The sequence below is a fragment of the Meriones unguiculatus genome, chromosome 19, assembly GCF_030254825.1.
Source record: "Meriones unguiculatus strain TT.TT164.6M chromosome 19, Bangor_MerUng_6.1, whole genome shotgun sequence".
Classification (NCBI taxonomy): domain Eukaryota; kingdom Metazoa; phylum Chordata; class Mammalia; order Rodentia; family Muridae; genus Meriones; species Meriones unguiculatus.
The window spans coordinates 36438868-36458541 of NC_083366.1; the positions used below are offsets into that span (position 1 = coordinate 36438868).

General features: G+C 40.0%; 1 protein-coding gene across 2 annotated transcripts in view; it reads left to right on the forward strand.

Moving 5' to 3' along the window:
* The window catches only part of Amph (amphiphysin), a 203236-nt gene that overhangs the window by 103630 nt on the left and 79932 nt on the right, over positions 1-19674 (forward strand). For both annotated transcript variants that reach the window (XM_021658839.2, XM_021658840.2), the window contains exon 3: positions 14773-14827. In XM_021658839.2, coding sequence (XP_021514514.1) covers positions 14773-14827 — 55 coding nt within the window. The remainder of the gene's footprint in view (positions 1-14772; positions 14828-19674) is intronic.

The window sequence follows — 19674 nt, forward strand, 5'->3', positions numbered from 1 at the left end:
AAAGTCAAGAATATGGAAATACAGGTGAGGAACAAATAAAGTGTGCATGAAGCTGGGAGACTTGAGGAGATCCGTTCTCAAGCTCTGCTTCTTAGTGGAGCTATAGCGTGCAAGATAAGCCTACAGCTGTGAAAGAAAGTAAAAAAAAATATATATTGTTTAAGATGACAAATATAAATGATAATGGAAACCATTTATTCCCAAGAATGATGCACTGGTTCATCATAAGAATGATCAGCAGCAGATCTGTACCTAAGCGGGAGGAGAAGGTGGGATGGCATACCCAAGTGGGGTAATTGGCTTGAGGAGGAGCCCGATAGCTCTTCTCTGGCAGTGGGTAGAGACTAACTTCCCCTTGGGCAAACAGCTGCCAAGCACATTCACTCCTGAGAACCCACAAGCATCTAGCCTTCAGAGATCAGGGCACTGGGCACTGGAGAAAAAGTGAAAAGCCATTCTGACATCACTCCTGCTTTGGCTAAGCTTTGCTTTAGTTTACAGAAATCTTTCTTTTGACACAAATAAACAGAAGGAACAAAGTTACTTATTGGACAATGTTACTTATTTCTACCATCATAATTCAATTATCTATTATAGTTTCTTCAGTTTAGTGTGTGAGTGTACTCTAATCACGATTAATGTTCCTAGAAAAACAAATGACTTCTGTGCTTTCTCACGATACCATTCCCAACTGACTATTCCAAGCTCGGTGAAAATATAAGAGATAGTATGGAAAAGGACAAATAATATACTAAATGTCATGAAATACGTTGTAACTTGCTGTGAGAGTCTTTGTTTAATTGTTTGAGGTGTATTCGTTATATAGTAGTCATAGTGAGTTGCTCACTAGGTTCTGAGTGAAGACTTTTTCTGCAGGGGTGGATGGGCTCAGCAGCTTGAGTTGGGGTCTGGTATGCAGGTGATAAAAATGATGTTCTGGAAAGGGCCTGGAAAGGCAGGTGGGACATGAGTTTCCTTGGCAGGCCACAGCGGTTTGTTCGCTAATATAATATAATATAATATAATATATATATACATACATACATACATATATGTATATATATTTATATATACACATATATGTGCGTATGTATACATATATGTAAATATATATAAGAATATATATGTGTATATATAAGTATATAAATATGTGTGTGTATATATATGTATATACAGTTCATCCCTAAATTAACTATCTCTGTTAATCACCCTCAACAACACCACTCATGGGACATGTACAAGACGACACACACACACACACTTATTTGTATATATATGTATGTATGTATGTATGTATGTATAGTGTGTGTTGTCTGCATAATCTTGATTTTAAAGTCTTCAAAAAAATGTAACCCATCAAGGCTGTCAATCACGTTGGGTCCTATGAGAGGTTACAGAGAGTGGATACATGTGGGTTGGGTTGGCCCATGTCATATCCACGCCACAGTTGCTGTCTGTGGTGCCAGGTGGGGAAAGAAGCTGGTCATATTTGTTAGATAATCTGAACATCTCTAACCTCCTTACTCATGTGTCTACCTTATTAGCAATGGTCTGCCTCGCCCCAATTCTATCTTACATAAATCAAAAGCCTTAAAAAGAACTGGAATTTCCATCAGTGAGACTAAAGACATTTTTAACATCATTGCTGCTGCCATTTCCTGTGGTGCCTGTTCCCATTTGAAGAGATTGCTCCGGGAAGGCACTCTTCATTTAGTCTCTAAAGACTTCTGTTAATATATCCTATTCTGTTACTTATCTTTAGTTATCTTTTACCTACCCGGGTCAATCATCACAACTGAGGAGGGTTTGGTTTCTCATTATTCAATATCTATTAAGAGGCTGATATATATAATATGTGTGTATATATATGTATATCATATATATCAGCCTCTTAATAGAAATTGAATAATGATATTGAATATATATACGTATTTTGTATCTCTTTCTCTATATATCTCTGCTTCCACCTGTGAGAAAAGTTCATTACCTATTTGGGAACATCTCTCTGACTGACTTTGCCATGCTGGTAGGGCTTGTAGAGAAATAGGCATCTGTCTCATGGGGGTCTAGGGAACAACTAGCTGAGGTGGTTGTAAATCTACATACATAAACTGCAGCTGCCTTGAGATGGCAGCCATTAGGTTGTCTCATTTGGACTGCGTCCTTCATAAGTCATCCTGTAATCCCATTGATGGGACTGCCATTGGAGTAACATTCTAAATCAAAAATGCATCACCAGGAATCTCTTATGGCTTGTCTGAAACCCAGAGCCAGACCTGTGTTTAAGTCTAGTTCTGTGCCCTGGATTCCAGTCTACGCACTAAGGTCCGGTGAAGTGATAGATGCGGCGAAGAAATTAAAGTTTTCAACAACCATCAGCTGGGGTCTTTTAAAAGCTTGATTCCTACATACTTCTCTGGCCTTCTAAATTGAGTTTTGCATTTGAGGCGTGCCCCAAAGAGTCATCCTATGATGGAATCATATCCCGATATTTCATAGCTATAGGAGATATAGTGGCCCCTTAATTGCATATGTATTTGAATATGAACCCATACCCGATTATGTGTCCTCTAGGAAGCTTGCGATTTTTAAGTTTCCAAGCCCCATTACAGACTATTACAGACAATATATGAAGGTATTTGTTTCTTACACTTTCTTCAAGAAGAGCTTTGCCAATTATAACTGTAAATACAGTAGCCACTTGATTGACATACTGACCTACGGTTGTCATTTTGCAGTATATCTGAGAAAACTAAAGCTATGTTACAAAACTTTCATTTGGGGAATTAGCTTAATTATTCTTCTGCTGTTAATATTCATGCCTTCTAGTTTCCATGGTCGGTAAATTTTCAGATCAGCTTAATGTCTCCCATATCAAATGTTAACTGTTTCCCATACACCTGTGTAAACTGCTCCCGTGTGCCCCTGCAGTCTTTATTACTGCAATATTTAAAACCATTAAAAACTTTCTGAATAGCTTGACTGTGTATTTGATGCTTAGAAGTGCAAATGGACACCAAAGACGCATTCCAAATTCCCACAAAGATTGTTTGGGAAGTGTGGCATGTTCCTAGTGAAGGTTTTTGTCTGCATTACGGCGTGGAGCAGAATGTAGTGCCTTTGCTTGTTAACTATGGAGGGAATGTTCATGGCTACAGCCTGTGTATGGCAGTTGGGGGCCAGCTTTTAAATGCAGGCTCTTGCCTTCCACCTTGCTGAGGCTGAGTCTGTTGAGAAGCTTTAAACTCCAGACTATCTGGCCTGCAAGCTTCCAGGTGATTCCCCCGTCTCTTTCTCCAATCTCACCATAAGAGTCCTGGGATTATGCATGTGTGGTACTTGTCTACTTAGATTCCAGGGGTCAAAACTCGGCTTGGCAGGCTTGCCAGAGTAGCACTTTTACGCAGTGAACCATCTTAGTTCTATTACGTGTTTATGAAAGATTCTCTCTTAGCATAGTTGAATATTTGAAAAGCACGGAATAGGGTAGTGATAGTGATATATAGAGTATAGCGAGAGCATGTAACATGCCGGGGACTTCTATAAGACTTTGATGGGCCCACTGCACAGCCTTTGTTGTTGCTCAAGGAAGTAAGTCCTGTGATCACCTTCATTTTGCCAAATAAAATTAGAGAGGCTAAGTGACTTGCTCAGAGACCCAGATCATATTTTATGTATTTATTTTTACTTTTAATAATACTTAAGACTATAATAGAATTACATGTCTTCCTTCCTTTTCTTCCCTCTAAGCCCTCCCATATACCCCTTCTTGCACTTTTTCAAGTTATGGCCTCTTTTACAAATGTTATTGCATGTGTATGCGTATATGCATATGTATTCCTATGTAAAGCCTGCTCAGTCTTTATGATGTTACTTGTATGTTTGTTTCCAGGCCTGGCCATTTGGTATCGGTTAACCAATCAGAGTTTTCTATCTTGGAGAAGACTATTTCTCCCACTCACAGTATTCCTTGGTTGCTGTAGTTCTTTGGGTAAAGTTGAGGCCTTGTGGTGTTTTCCCCATCTATTTTGGCATTTCCATTGGTGTTGTCTTTGTTCAGCTCACATTCAGGCAGTCGTGTTGGTTAGTCATTATGGTGTAGCTTCCAGCATTACTAGAAGGCACAATCTCATAGCAAACTCCCCCACCTTTTGGCTCTGATAATATCACCTACCCCCCTTCCATAATGTTCCCTGAGCCTTAGGTTTGGGAATGTTTTGTAGATGTACCTACCTGGAAACGGGCTTCACAACTCAGCATTTTGATTGGTTGTGGCTTACTGTAGTGAAAAAAGCAGTTTCCCTGCTGAAAGGTAAAAGGTACACTTATGTGTGGGTACAAAAACAAATGTTAAGACTATTGTTGGGGAGAGTGATTGTTTACCCCTGAGAGGAATGTCTCATCTGTGAAGACTAGCAAAGACACTAAATTCCCAAAGGCACTATACAATCTTCTCAAAGACAGAGGGAATCAACAGCCTACCCAGCTATGATGCCTGTGAGAAACCAGAGCTCACATTTTAAAGCCAGACAATGTGATCAAAGCACCTTGTCACAATGCTAAACAAATTACATCAAGCAAACTCTGTGGAATCATAAGGTGTTTTTTTTTATTACAATTTATTCCCTTTGTGTCCCAGCTGTAGCCACCTCCCTCATTTCCACCCAACTCCACCCTCCATTTCTTTTCTCCTCACATACCCTGCCCCAGTCCACTGACAGGAGAGGTCCTCCTCCCCGTCCATCTGATCCTAGCCTATCAGGTTTCATCAGGACTGGCTGCATTGTCTTCCTCTGTGGCCTGGTAAGGCTGCACCACCCTCAGGAAATGGTGATCAAAGAGCAGGCCACTGAGTTCATGTCAGAGACAGTATCTGTCCCATTACTAGAGAACCCACTTGGAGACTGAGCTACATCTGTGCCATGATTCTCCATGATTCTAGGTTGTCTCCATGAATGGTCCTTGGTTGGAGTATCAGTCTCAGAAAAGACCCCTGTGCCCAGATTTTTGGTTCTGTTGCTCTTCTTGTGGAGCTCCTGTCCTGTCCAGGTCTTTTTATCTTCTCCCTTCTTTCCTAAGATTCCCTGCACTCTGCCCAAAGTTTGGCTATGAGTCTCAGCATCTGATTTGATATCCTGCTGTATAGAGTCTTCCAGAGGCCCTCTGTGGTAAGCTCCTGTCCTGTTACCTGTTTTCTCCCTCTTCCAACATCTATACCATTTTTCTTTCTGAATGAGGATTGAGCATCTTACCCAGGGCCCTCCTTCTTGCTTAACTTTTCTAGTAGTACAGATTTTAGTTTGTTTATCCTGTATTATATGTCTAATATCCACTTATAAGTGAGTATATACCATGCGTGTCTTTATGCTTCTGGGATACCTCACTCGGGATGATCTTTTCTAGTTCCCACCATTTGCCTACAAATTTCATGATTTCTTCGTTTTTAAGTGGTGAGGAGTATTCCATTGTGTAAATGTACCATAATTTCTGTATCCATTCCTCAACTGAGGGACATCTGGGTTGTTTCCATATTCTGGCTATTACAAATAAAGCTGCTACAAACATGGTTGAGCAAATGTCCTTGTGGTATACTTGAGCATATTTTGAATATATGCCTAGGAGTGGTATAGCTGGATCTTGAGGTAGCAGTAGCACTATTCCTAATTTTCTGAGATGATACCAGATTGATTTCCAAAAACAAGTAACAAATTTTGGCATCTTAAGTTATAATTGACGACTGTATGAGAACACAGGGAATGGTGCCCTTGGTTATATTTTTCTCATTGATCAACAGTTGACTTTTCCTGGATGGTTTCATCCTTCATTCTTGTCATACCCTGTAGCACAGAATTGGTAGAGAACCAGCATAGTTCTTGTGCACATATAAGGCTTAAATAGCTCAGACTACCTAAGGTCAAACAATAAATTTGTGTGTGATAAATTGATGTAAGTTGAGACATGTTTTCTGCTTCTCTGTCCAGTTTCTCATTTCTGAAAGGAAAAAACTATTTCTATCCTTGGTTGTTAGAAGATAACAGAGCTGTGATATTTGGAACAGCTCCTGTAATAAAGAGGCAACCCAGTATCAGACTCTGTAACAATATTGCTGGATTGACTGCTTTCGTTGAGGACCTTGTGCAATCATGAATTGCAGTTTGATTTCCCCAAATCCTATGTTGAGTGCTAACCCTCAGGACCTAGGCATGTGCCTATATTTTGGGATAACATCTGTATAGTTGTAGATTAGGTTAAGTGAGTCATGTGTCTTGTCCTAACCCAGTGCAGCCAGTGCTATCATGAGGAAAGGCAGAGACTGTAGGGGTGCTTTGCACACTGTGAAGATGCACTGAGGGTAGCTCTTTCTAATCCAAAGAGAACCCAAACATGTAATAGCTTGGGATCCCTGCATCCAGATTTAGAGACCTCTGAGGAATTATATTTCTGTTGGTCAGGGCCCCATGCTATGGTAGTTTTTAGTAGAAACCCTGAGAAAACACCTTACAATTCAGACTTTGTAGGTGTCAGTTTCAGAAGCATTTTCAATATTCTGTTGTGACTGGAATAATGACAATCAAGGCACATTCTTCCCCCTCATTAATGCATTTCCTTACCTTGACACAGCAGTTGTTTTTATAGAGCTTTCAAGTCTGTTCAATTTAGTCCTGAAAGAATATGGTAAGCAGAGCTGCTGGCCGTGTGTACAATAAAGGACACTGAACAAGAAAACCAAAGGGGAGCTGATTGCAGGGGTGGGGCTCCTGTTGAGTTTCCTTTGGTTTCACCCACCCCTTTCCTTGTCTATCCAATATTGTGCTGTAGGTATTAAAGAAGTGATGAAAATATATTTAAATACTGGCCTAGTGCACCTTATAAGTCAACTTTTTCCCCTTCCCTCCTCCAAACAAACACATGTGTGCATATTAAAACAAAGGCTCATAAACTTGTAAGCCCAAATCTCTAAGGACAGTGGGTCACATCTTCCAGCTATATTTCACTGGCGGCTTTGATGACTTCATTGGTTTGCTTTTATGTAAGTTCTTTATACACATGGTTATACAATCAGGTTAATTGGACTCAGGGAAATTAATAGAGAAATCATACAAATGATTCTTCATTAGCTTTCTATGTTTTGCCAAAAGGTACAAAATATATTTAATTTTAACTCTGATTTTATGTAGTCTTTAAGTTAATGACCGCGAAAGCTACACATTGGACCACAGCTAGATACAGTAGCAAAAACAAGTTATTTTCTCTGATGTCTCGCTGTTTTATGTACATCCTTGCATCTCCATGGATCCAGAATTGTGATCTCCAATACCCTTCACTCTTGCTTCTTGTATGCATTATATACTCTGCACTAATATTCGTGTTTACCAAAAGAATATGCAATCAATTAGAGAAACTTTTATGAAAACAGAACTGTATTGTGTTTTTAAAATATTTTACGGGAACTTACACATGAGCATGCCATCTGCATCACTCCGCCCTTCTCCTCGCTCCTCCTGTGTCTTTTACTTCCCTCCTAAGTGCATATCTCTTCTCTAATTTTTATTCTTATATGTATAAGCATATGTGCTTATATATGGACGTTGAATCTTTTTAACATTACTCATGAATATGAGTATTAGAAAACCACTTGGGATTGGACACCTACATGGGAGCTTGTCCCCGAAGGACACTGATTCTCCTACCCTCAGGAGCCGTGACCACAGGTAGAACGTAGTTGTTATATGTTTTCACTCAGTTTTGTTTCGTGTGCATGGGTGTTTCGCCTGAACGAATGTCTGTGTATCACTTGTATGCCCGGTGTCTGGAGAGTTCTGAAGGGAGTGTCAAATCTCCTCAAACTGTGGTTATAGAGAATTGTGAGCTGCCATTTAGGTACAGTGAATTGAACCTGTGGAAAAGGAGCTAGTCCTCTTAACCACTGAGCAATCTCTCCAGCTCCTAGAGTACAGTTCTTAACAATGTCTTCTGTTGCTACATAGTGCTCAAAGTGAGGTGAGAGAAACGTGTCAGATCTGTTGCCTTCTCTACCTTTGAAGTGCGGTCTTACAGTTTAGCAGCACCCAAACATGTCTTAGGGAGGACTTAATTTCTAGCTCTTTGAGGGTGCTCGTAGTGTTGAGTAGCCTACTGGTCCATTGGATCACATGTGGATTCAGACATCATTCCTTGTTAACCTATTAGTCAAGGTACTGACCATGGCCTCATTGAGTCTCAATTCTTTGATAATGTAATTTTATTCAAATCTAAAGTATGATAAGCACTTTTTGTTAACATTACTTTTATTATTGCGTTAACTTTCCTGGGCTTTTATAAATCATAGCTCCTTCTAATTTGGATGTATGACTTCAACCATTTTCAAGACAGAAATGTCAGCAAAGGCCAAAAATAATAAAGTTAATGATGGGAATTCATGTAGCCATACCTTCATGAATGAGATGGTGGAGTTTAATCTTATGAAATTACATTGTGAGGTTCTGTCTTCTGAGGTCCAGGTTTCTACTATATGTGGGTTTCACACAGAAGCTTTTTCCTGAATGCCAGTTTTCAGCATCTTGATGAGAGGGGTGAATTAATGAAACCTATTTTCTATATGTCCCATATATATATGTACTTATATGTAACTATGAATGACACTTCATTTAATCATTTCTTTACAACTGACATTCAGCGAAATAAAAAATAATGCCATTGCTGATAAGCTTCTTGTAGACACCATGAATGGTTTCAACTTTGGGCTCCATGGTTTTCCAGGAGCTCTATCTAATGAACCTTTCAAGACTGCTGCCTTGCAATTTCACTCTTCTCCACCATTTTGCTTGGGAAAAATCAAGTCCCCAAGAATGGCATCAAGCACTACAGTCTGGGGGAGGCCTTGGAGTGCTCTTGCTTTGGTTCTTATGGCTTCTTAAAGTTGGATTAGGCCAATGCTCCTCTGAATAGTGAACACAACATGCTTTTTACTGAACTTACCCCACACAATTCACACCGTGGATGGACTTGAACTTTCTTGAATGGTTCTGGTTGAAGAACTGATACAAAAATTACTTTTAAATAACCAACAACTTCAGTTTCCTCAGCCTAGGCAAGGTCGAATTCCCACAGCTGTGATGTGAGAGCTGAGTTCATCTCCAGCTTGACAGATCCAACTTGTCTCACTCTTGAAAACTCAAAATCTTGGTGCTTCACCTGAATGTGGCCTTTTTTTTTTTAATGGAACGCCTATTTACAAAGAAGTGTTTCCACTTGTGTAGCAAAAGTTACCTGAGAAGATATATCATTTATTACATTTATCACATTTAATAAGCTAATTCAATGTTACTGCTTTTTAAGCATACATCAAGGCTCTGGTACCTTAAGGCGATTTTGAGACCTGTGTAACCTCACTAATAACACCTGTTGGGCCTGGTTTTCAAGGTCAGTGAGGGATATGTGATTGGCATCCCCTGCCTATAGATGTCATACACAAGGTGGTATGTAAAATAGCCCCCAAAACGATCAAGGACTAGCTAGTGCTTGATTTCATGCATTGTGTTTATAATCCTATCAAATTAATACCTAAACTATGGCTTCTTTTTTTTTTTTTTTTTCTGGAGAGATCTAACTGGGATAAACGTAAGCTAATAAAATTGTCCTTTGTTGACTCTTGCAGTCTGGGATGTACGTGTTTACTATGATTAATTCCTCATGTATTTTTAATTCTTCAGTGTTAATTCTTACATGTATTTATTATACCTTGATGGAGATCTGTTTCTGAAGTCAAAGACCTAAAAGTCTGTCAAGCGGTATGGCAGCTGCCTTCATCCTCTCACTTCATAGAAAGCCCACCTGTCACTACCAGAACATACCATGGCATTTTACTTCAATGGCATTTACTGAGGCTTGTTGGGTGCTTCATAGTGCTTTGTGGACAGTGGCAGCTGTCCAAGGTTCTGAAGACTCTTACAAATGAAACTGTTTTGAAGCTAGGGTTGTCTGCCCTCTCTGACAGACATATAAATAATTAGCGAGCTTTTGTTACTCTGGGCTAACATGCTGAAAAGCAACTTGAAAACACATTGAGTTAAGCATGAAATGTGACATTCTTGTACTAACACGGATCTTTGAAATGTTAATTGTTGATGTGCTCACTGCAGTGTTTTTCTGTTAATTTGATTTTACCTTCAAACTGATGTTTAGGGGGTGTGTTGATGAGATCTTCCCACAACAGAAAGAATCAGGAAGCCATAGAACTCATTAAGTCTTTTTGAGTGAGGCATCTATTCTCAGATCTATGCAGAGGCCTTTTAATCAATAAGAACTTTGTATGTGCTGGTTAATTTTTGAAACCTCTATGATGAAACCTTCATATGTTTTCCAGGAGATCTGAGAAGAAGGCATCTTGAGGGGGTGCCTCCTTCTTCCCTGTGCTGGAAGTGTGTGAGACCCCATGGGAAGACTGGGTGAAAGAGCTTTAATGTGGAAGAAAAGGGGCTATAAAACCCTTAGGCTGAGTATGGGAAGGTGCAAGCTGGGGAACCAGTTCAGCTTGAGAAATAGCAAGTAGCTACTGATGAACTGATAAATGATTAAGTTGAAAAAAGAAAACTTCTGAACAACACTGGAGCTATGTTGCAATGTTGTAGTGTGTAAGAGGATAAGGGACTTTGTAGGTAGAAGATTCTTCTTGAATCTTTTCCAAAGAAGAGCTTCACTAAGAAATTCAGATGACTTAATTGTAATGGATTTCTTTGCTCCCCTGTGGCCATAAGCCCTGAAGAGACTGTGATCATGAGGTGAAATAATAATTTTAACACCATTTGGTGGAGAATTATATAAAACATAGTTGGGAAAAGTAAAGGCATGTAGTAGTACAGGTGTGGGGATTTAAATATATTTTCTACACACAGAGAATACCAAATTCCAGACTGAGTTATAGAAATGACCCTCCTCGGAGGAATTCAGAATGGATTCAGATTCAATGAGAACAGAGCAGTGGGATAAGGATTTTTCCACTTAAGTCGAGAACTTGTGTTGAGGTCTGAGTTCCGTGGAGATACAGAAGAAGCATTAGAAAAAGTGGAGAAATCATTACAAATGAATGTGAAAAACAAATACCATAAAAACACAGGGCGTTGGGCAAGCATTTTTCAGAACAGTAGCAAGTCAGTGTTTCAAGGTGTGGCTGTATTACAAAGAAAAAGGTATGCAGACAAGGCCAGCGCAGACAAGGAGAGTAGGGAAGGAAAGCCACCAGCTAGACTATTATAGAACAGTAAAGGATTACAGGAAAAAGGCTATGTCTCTATGATTTTCCATTATAAGCCAACAACAGCCAAGCCCTAGAAACATCACACCTAATCAGCGACAGCGATCCTGGCCTATTTAATAGATGTGAGGTTGGTTACATGTAGATGAAGATTTTATTAATTGCAGGCATCTATGGTTCATCCACAATAATGATATAGGCAAATTTCAACATGTAAAAGAAGCTACATCATGACGTACTGTAGGTGAATTTTTCTGCAAAGTCTTTTGCATTTTGGGATCAGGTAGAATTTATGTAGAGCTCAATGGGGTTGTTACTGAAATATTTATTTCCTTATGGGGAAAATTAAACATGTTAATAATTGGGAAGGAAGAAAGTCATTTAAATTAGCCCTGGATTTTTTGGCTTAAATTGAACTCATCTATTTAAGCTGGCATTGTACAGTCTGAACTATTCCTCACAGTTACATTAAAAAAATGATCTCTTCTGAGACTCTCACTTTATTTTAAAAAAACACCATTGTTTCTTGTTGGTGAGATGAATCCAGTATATGGAATAGAGCATGAATAATTTAGTTTTCTTTCTTGTTTTCAAAGAAAAGGCAGTGGCTTAATTGTGGACTTTATCTGACATACATTGTTCCATGAATGTTTGGGAGATGAGCATTCCTGTGACTATTGATATTCGCAGATACTCTAAACCACTCTGTGACCCATGACTGCCTATTTTCACAGTGGACTCTCGCATACCCTGGTGGCCCCTGGCCACCTGTTTTCATAGTGGACTCTGCATGCTGTTTGCATGAGATGCTGAAGGGAAAGCATCTTTCTTGATATGAAGTGAGGCTTCCTTCATCTCTGTGACCCTGGGCTGTTACCAAGAAGAACCGCGAACAGCAGAGGCAGGGTCTGAAAGTCAGAGGCATCTGAGGTTCTGGCCTAACAGCTGCAGTGTATCATTTCTCTGTATGAGCCCTGGAGAAATCACTGACAGAATCCAATTCTCTAGTTTTCCGGTTTGGGAAATGTGACATTGAGGAACCCAGATCCCCCTAAAATGCACCCTTTAGAACTTTCAGCTTCAGATTGCTTTGGGTCTAAATCTTCCTAGGAAAATCGAATGTCTGAACTCAGGTTTGATTCCCTCTAGGTCTCCTAAGCTCTGATGGGAAACCTGGCTTCTCTGTCAGCACCATCCCGTCTCTTTCCATTGTTCAAGCTTCTGTTATCGTCTGACCATTCTAACCATCCTTAGCATTTCCGCTTTGTGTTCTTTTCTGAATGTTTCTGCAAATTCCGACGATGCTTTTCTGCTCAGCAACTCTACCGAATCCTTTGTTGTTGTCTTTCTGCCTTTTCTGCAGGTCAGCATTCTCAGTGTTCCCCATGACTCATTTAATTGGGCAGTTTGGTCTACATTCTGCTGAGGGATACCTCCATGGCTTTCTACAGAAATAGTTCTTACTTTCAGAAATGCAGAAAGGAGCTTCTTAACTTGTTCCTCTCATGCAGGACCCAGGGCAAACAAGCAGCTCCTTTCCCATGTGAAACACTGTAGGGCTCAAGGCACAGAAGAGACATATCAGGGCCATATGATGGCTCCCAGCATAGTGTTTCATGGCACTTCCAGTCACTACATGGCCTACACACTACATTTAGTTCTACTTGGGCCAACAGAAGTCCAATAGCTGCATCTTTCATATACAACATTTACTCTTCTTTGGGCAATACAGACCAAATATTCTGAAGCCACAAATCATATCAAACCTGTATATATTGTTTTTCCCATAATTCATACCTTAATCTACATGTTTGTAGATGAGACACGGTAGAAGGATAACAACAATAACTTTTTATAGCTACTAAGTTTGTATAACCACATCAAACTATTTTTCTCCTTTCTTATGTCCAAAACTCTCACCTTTTTACTCTAGGCAAGAACTTTACAGAGTCTCTTTGGTATATCTAGACCATCATGATGAGCGCTCCACTCTGGTGGCCATTATAAGACGAAGTTTCCTGGAAGACAGGGTAGTGATGAAAGGATGCGAAGCATACACAGCGTGTATGCCTTCATCAAACATAGGATTTACATTTCTGTGAGGGGGAGATCAGGGCATGACGCACCATGGCACACAAATAAAAATTTAGGATTGCTTATGGAATTTTCCATTAAGTGCCTTTGGACCAGGATTCACTGTGGGTTATGGCCTCTGATGAAAGTGAGGGGGTGATAAGGCAGGGGGTGATGTACTGTATTTAAATTTAAATTTCAGTGCGAAAAGTCCTTTTCTCAAGGTTGTGCCTTAGCAGTGAGGACTGTGGCTCCTCTGGAAACTCTTCACTCTCCACCTTACCTCAGAGGTGTTTCCTCAAAATCCTCTCCCTTTAGCTTCTCTGCTGAATGCTTTTCTAGAGTACTCTTTTCTTTTAGAGTTTCACCCACTTTTCCCAGCTTTTTGGTGTTTTCCTTCACATGTGGTTCTAGATGGCACATCAAGTCAAGGGAACACTAGAATGTTTATTTTACTCCCTGTCCGTACACTAAGAGGGAAGTCACTTACTTAGAACTTGACGATTTTCTTCTCCCATCCTAAATGGAATCACTCTGATTAAGTTCACATGTTCCAGTAAATGCCACATCCCTCAGCTCTTATCCGATGTTAATAGTATACAGAGTTGTAAAACTAGCCTGAGAGTAACTCAGATACATACTTTACCTGCGTGCTGCATGGATTCTGCAGAAACAATGTCATTTTTTTCTGTCCTCCATTGGTACTCCAAAAGAAGCACCTTGAATCAAATATGTTCTTCAGGTAAATCATTTTTTTCAGAGTTTTTTTAAATATATGTATCACTGGCTATATTTTAAAACATTTTTTATGTTTTTATGACATTTCATGGCTGTTATATATCTCCAAGTTCTTTGACTGGCTGTTTAGAGGTATATGCCATTTGTGTGTGATACCCATATTTGCTTAGATATTTCAAGCTTTCTGTTGGATGATGACTTATAATCATTTGGTTGGTTTGTTAAGTGAATCTGACTGCCATAATTGTTCCCATTATCTCAGGCAGAAAGGTTCTATTTGCAACTTTGTCACATGATCACAAGACTAAGATGTGTGTAGAGCATTGTGGCTCAGCATTTGCCTTCTAACAGGCCACCAGACTGATTTACAACAGCCAGCTACCGTTCTGAGCAGAGGAGACAGCATCTGTATTGCTATTCCCGGGTGTCAAAACTAAAAGATAAAGTGTTCCTTAGGTACATAAGAGTCTGTCTGCTCGACTGTATTTTCTACTCCTAGCAAAATCTTATTTGTCTTTTTCCTTCTGAATACCACCATATAATAATTATCAAGACTGGTGAGCACATTATCTGGCTCATACTGTGCTCTTATATTTATATTTTATCAATAACAAGGCTCTGACAATGATAACTGAATCTTTTTGCTTTTTACATGTTTGCATGCAAAATACAGATGTTTAGCATCTCTGTAATTGTCTATTTTTCAGGCAGAGGGTACCAGACTGCAGCGAGAACTCCGGGGATATTTAGCAGCCATCAAAGGTAATGTGTGCGCACGTTGTTTACTGCCTGCTTCCAAGCACAAGGTGTTCTTGCAAATTGCAGAAGACAGGAGTGCTGTTAACGAAGAAGCCGATTGGCTTTCTGGCAAGTAGTATACTGGGACACAGGTGTTCTATTCCACCCACCTCCAGTTTCCTCTGAAATGATAACCAGAATATGCAAGGGCAAATAAATACACATCTGCCCTTACACTGCAAACTAAGAATAAGTGCCACCCACATGACAGGGATTTCTAGGAAGGCTTGTTAGACACAATGAGTTGGAGACTTTCCTGAAACAAAGCTGCATCTGGCTTCCCTTCTGAGGGAGTTAGATCCCAAGAGGACAATACTCACAGACTCAGTTAAGCACTCTCACTCTAAGGAGCAAAGAGTTGCAGTAGAAGCAGGTGGAGGGTGGGTACTGGGGAACCGTGCCTGTAACTTGAAAAGAAAAGAAGAGAAGAAAAGGGAAAAGAAAAGAAAACCAACAACAACCAAAACCACCACCACAAAGACCAATTGTTTATAAAGTCTTGCAAATGTACAACCTAGGAAACAGAGAGGCCTTCACATTGGTTACTGACCTTTGTCATATAAGCTAAGAGGCTAGTGGAAGAGGGAAGAGAGGGGACTAACTGATGAGGAGTACTCAGCCAGGCTGCTTGCTCTCTGTTCATCACCAGCCCCCCTTCTGAGTCAGAGCCAAGAGCACCAACAGATGTGATACCCAACAAAGCAGTATTTGCTCTTCACTAAGCTATCTGCCCAGCCATATATATATATACATATATATATATATATATGTATATATATATATAAATCGATGACATAAAATAAACACCTAAGTTTAACTGGTCCAAATATCATGTGTAATAGACCACATATATGGCACCCTGTCTTTTTGTGTTCCCAAACCTTTGCTTTTATCTCCTTTCTGACATGGCCTCAAACTTCCTGACTAATGGTGAATATCAATTTCATTGATTTTTAGTGCATCTATGTAAAACCTTTACTTACATTTATTGTGTGTGTGTGTCTGTGTGTGTGTGTGTGTGTGTGTGAGAGAGAGAGAGAGAGAGAGAGAGAGAGAGAAGGTGAGAAGGAGAGAGAGAGAGAGTAAATCAGATGAAAACATACTGGAGTTGCTTCTCTCCATCATGTGGGTTCCAGAGATCAACCTCAGGTCATTAGGTTGGTGGCAGGGTTTTTCCAGCTGACCCATCTTTATTTTACTTTTTACAATTTATTCACTTTATATCATCGTATATCCCAGTCCCACCCTCCCTCCTTCTTCCCCCCTATACCATTCCCCTAGTCCACTGAAAGGGGAATTCTCCTCCCCAACTATCTGACCATAGCTTATCAAGTCTCCTTAGGACTTCCTGAATCTTCTTATGAGGGCTGGCAAGGTGGCCCAGCCAGGAGGAAGTGATCAAAGAGCTGACAACAGAGTCCATGTCAGAGACAGTCCCTGCTTCATTACTAGGAACCCCACATGAAGACTGAGCTGCCTATGGGCTACATCTGAGCAAAGAGGTCTATGTCCTCTTCATGTATTGTCCTTGGTTGATGCATCAGTCTCTGCAGGCTTCCCTGCTTTGTTGCTTTCCTTGTGGAACTCCTGTCCTTCCAGTTCCTTCTATCTCACTCACTACCTTTCTACAAGATTCCCTGCACTCTGCCCAAAGTTTGGCTGTGAGTCTCTGCGTCTGCTTTGATCCCCTGTTGGGTGAAGTCTTTCAGAGGACATCTATGGTAGGCTCCCATCCTGTTTCCTCTCTTCTGCCACTTCCGGTGTCTATCCTGTTTGCCTTCTGAATGAGAATTATGCATCATCCCTAGGTAAAAAAACAAACAAACAAACAAACAAAAAAAACAAAACAAAACAAAACATCCTTGTTGTTTACCTTCTTTAAGTCTGTAGTAGTATGTTTATCTTATGTTATATGGCTAATATCTGCTTACTGACAACACATGCTGGAGAGGATGTGGAGAATAAGGAATGCTCTTCTGCTGCTATTGGGAGTACAAACTTGTACAACCACATTGGAAATCAAGCCGATGCTTTCTCAGAAAAAAATGGGAATAGCCCTACCTCAACACCCAGCTATACGACTCCTGGGCATATACCTGAAAGACACTCTACCATACAACAAGGACATTTGCTCAAGTATATCCATAGCAGCTTTATTCGTAATAGCCAGAATCTGGAAACAACCAAGATGTCCCTAAACCAAAGAATGGTTACAGAAATTGTGGTACATTTACACAATGGATTACTACTCAGCTATTAAAAAGAAGAAAATTATGAAATTTGCAGGCAAATGGATGCAACTAGAAAAGATCATCCTGAGTGAGGAAACCCAGAACCAGAAATACACTCATGATATATACTCACTTATTTTACATTTTCTAACAAATAATGCCATGACTTTAATCATTAAGTGCTTCAAAATTAACTTCAAGTACTATTTGTAATAATTTTATCAGAAAATATAAATTCCTCTAGATATATATTATTATTTGTATTACTATTATTGATTTAAAATATGGACCCAGGAAGTTATATTATTTCAAGTCATATATTTTCTTTGCGTTAGCTGATATTTTGCATGGACGTACTTGTTGAACTGGTAAGATTTCCTTCTATATAGTTCTATATAAATCGGTCTCTTTTACTGCATTAGTGTGGAGAACGCTGCAGAAAAAGACTGGCATAATTCTTTTCTTTAATATGGTATAGAAAAGCAGCCCCCTTGAGGGAGGTTCCAGTTCCAATGAGAAACTGGGCAGCGCATGAAAGCAGCACCTGCCCGTTGCTTACAGAGGCCACATCTTTCTGAAGAAGAAGGGATGGTATGAGTTCGCTCTCCTTGGTGTTTGCTGACTGAATGGTATTAGCTAGTTACCGTCCATGAACAGTGTCTTTGAGCTTCTCAGCATGTTCTCCAGAGCTGCTATGGGGCAGGCAGGACATCCCAGTCACTTCTCTTCTTGATAGGAAGAATAAGCCATGTTTCCTGGAACACATTTCGGGGTGGGAAACATTAGGAACAGGGTGTGTGTATGCATTATGTAGATCATAACTGACCTTTTGGAAGACATTTCATTTGAGGCCAATATCTGCTTTCACTGAGAATTTTGGCTAATTGATAGCAACTGCAATGCACACAGCATCATAGCAGCATTTTAGGAGCGGCACAAAAGAACTGGTTTCAGCCCAGTGGATCCTGGTAGCTGAGGCAATTTTCGGAGAAGCATTGAGCCACTGGATGCATTCACAAACGCTATCTTGAAAGTAGTACCCTATCCCTGGCTCTTTCACCCTTCCTGTCCCCTCTCCTGGGAGAGTCACCAAACCTTAGGTATAGAAGTTGTGTTGTAGATGTGCCGAGTGGAGTTTGTTTCTCTGCGACCACTTATTCTCTGCATTTTGGCCCTCTGCGGGGCTCTGTAGGAGCCTTTGCTTACTGCATAAAACAAGCTTCTTTGATGAGGGATAAAAATCTACACTGTGAGTGTGAGGATAAAGTTTTTAGAATATAGTTAGAAAACATTGATTTAGAAAATTGGCAGTAGTAGGTTATCCATCCTCTAGGTCCATTGCTCTTCCACCCATTGGTGGTTTGCTAGGCTTATAGTGCCAAGTATGAACTTCCTCCCATTGAACAGCCTTAAATCTAATTAGACAGCAGTTGGTAGCTCTTAAGGCAAAAGTGCTACTGTTGTTCATTTGGGGATGTATTCTCACGCTTGTCATTGCTGGGTTTTATAGCTTTCTATTTGGGAAATACTATTGATTGCTTTTCTCCTTGGCTGCTTGCATGATATTTCTAATACTGTAAGAGCTAGTTAGTCCTCAGAGAGGAAGGAGGCCCCCAGGTCAGTTTTAGCTTAATTCCTCCAAGCCCCATGTCTGAAATGTGTGTTGTGTCTTCAGAAATAACATTTTACCTTAAAGTTCTGGGAGGCAACCAATGGTAATGGCAGTAGCCTACATTGTTTTAGGAGTCCTGAACACCCCTGACCGATAACAGGAAGGGAGTTTTCTCTGCCAGGGACTGGGGTTTCTGTTAGGTAGTCTGTGGATGTTGAAGGTAGCACTGTCACACCATGTAATGTGACTTAAGAGGCAAAATTCTCCAGGTTTATTGGAGTGGTAGCTTATTGATCTATATAAGCTATGTTATTTTAGGCTAAAACATATACCCCGAGGGTACGCAAGCAAAGAATACTCATATTGGAATGCAGTATCTACCATCCATCTTAGAGGACTAAAACAAGTTCATGAAGTTGGCCTCAAATGGAAATCTATTTTACTAAATGCCTTGGAGAAAGCCCAACATTTTCAATAGAGGCTCTTATCCCATAAGATCCGAATAATCCTCCTATATATGGAATTCTCTAGTTGCAATACAATGTTAAAAATAAGCTTCTATCCAATAGGAATTGAATATTCCTTCTATATGTGGTACTCTGTAGTTGCTATACAATGTTAAAAATTACTAATCTTATAAAATATCATGAATGTCAGAGTTCAGCATGAACTCTGCTCTCAGGTTAACAGATAACTTTCTAAGGAAACTGGGTTTTAGCTCCTTGCTCTTTTATGTAATATTCTGCCATCAGAGTAAGTTCTTTGTTTTAGTTTGGTTTTGTGCTTTGGTGTAATTCATAAGGAATAGAAACTGAACTGGTTCATCTGTTGTCTGAGAAGTTCAAGATCAAAATCTTGTATCTGGAAAGCTTCCGTGCTGCACCGTAGCACAGCAGAAGCATTCCCTGGGCAAGCGCAAGAGAGAAGTGACAAGCTCATTCTTTAGAAGGCCCCGCCCTCTTCATAAT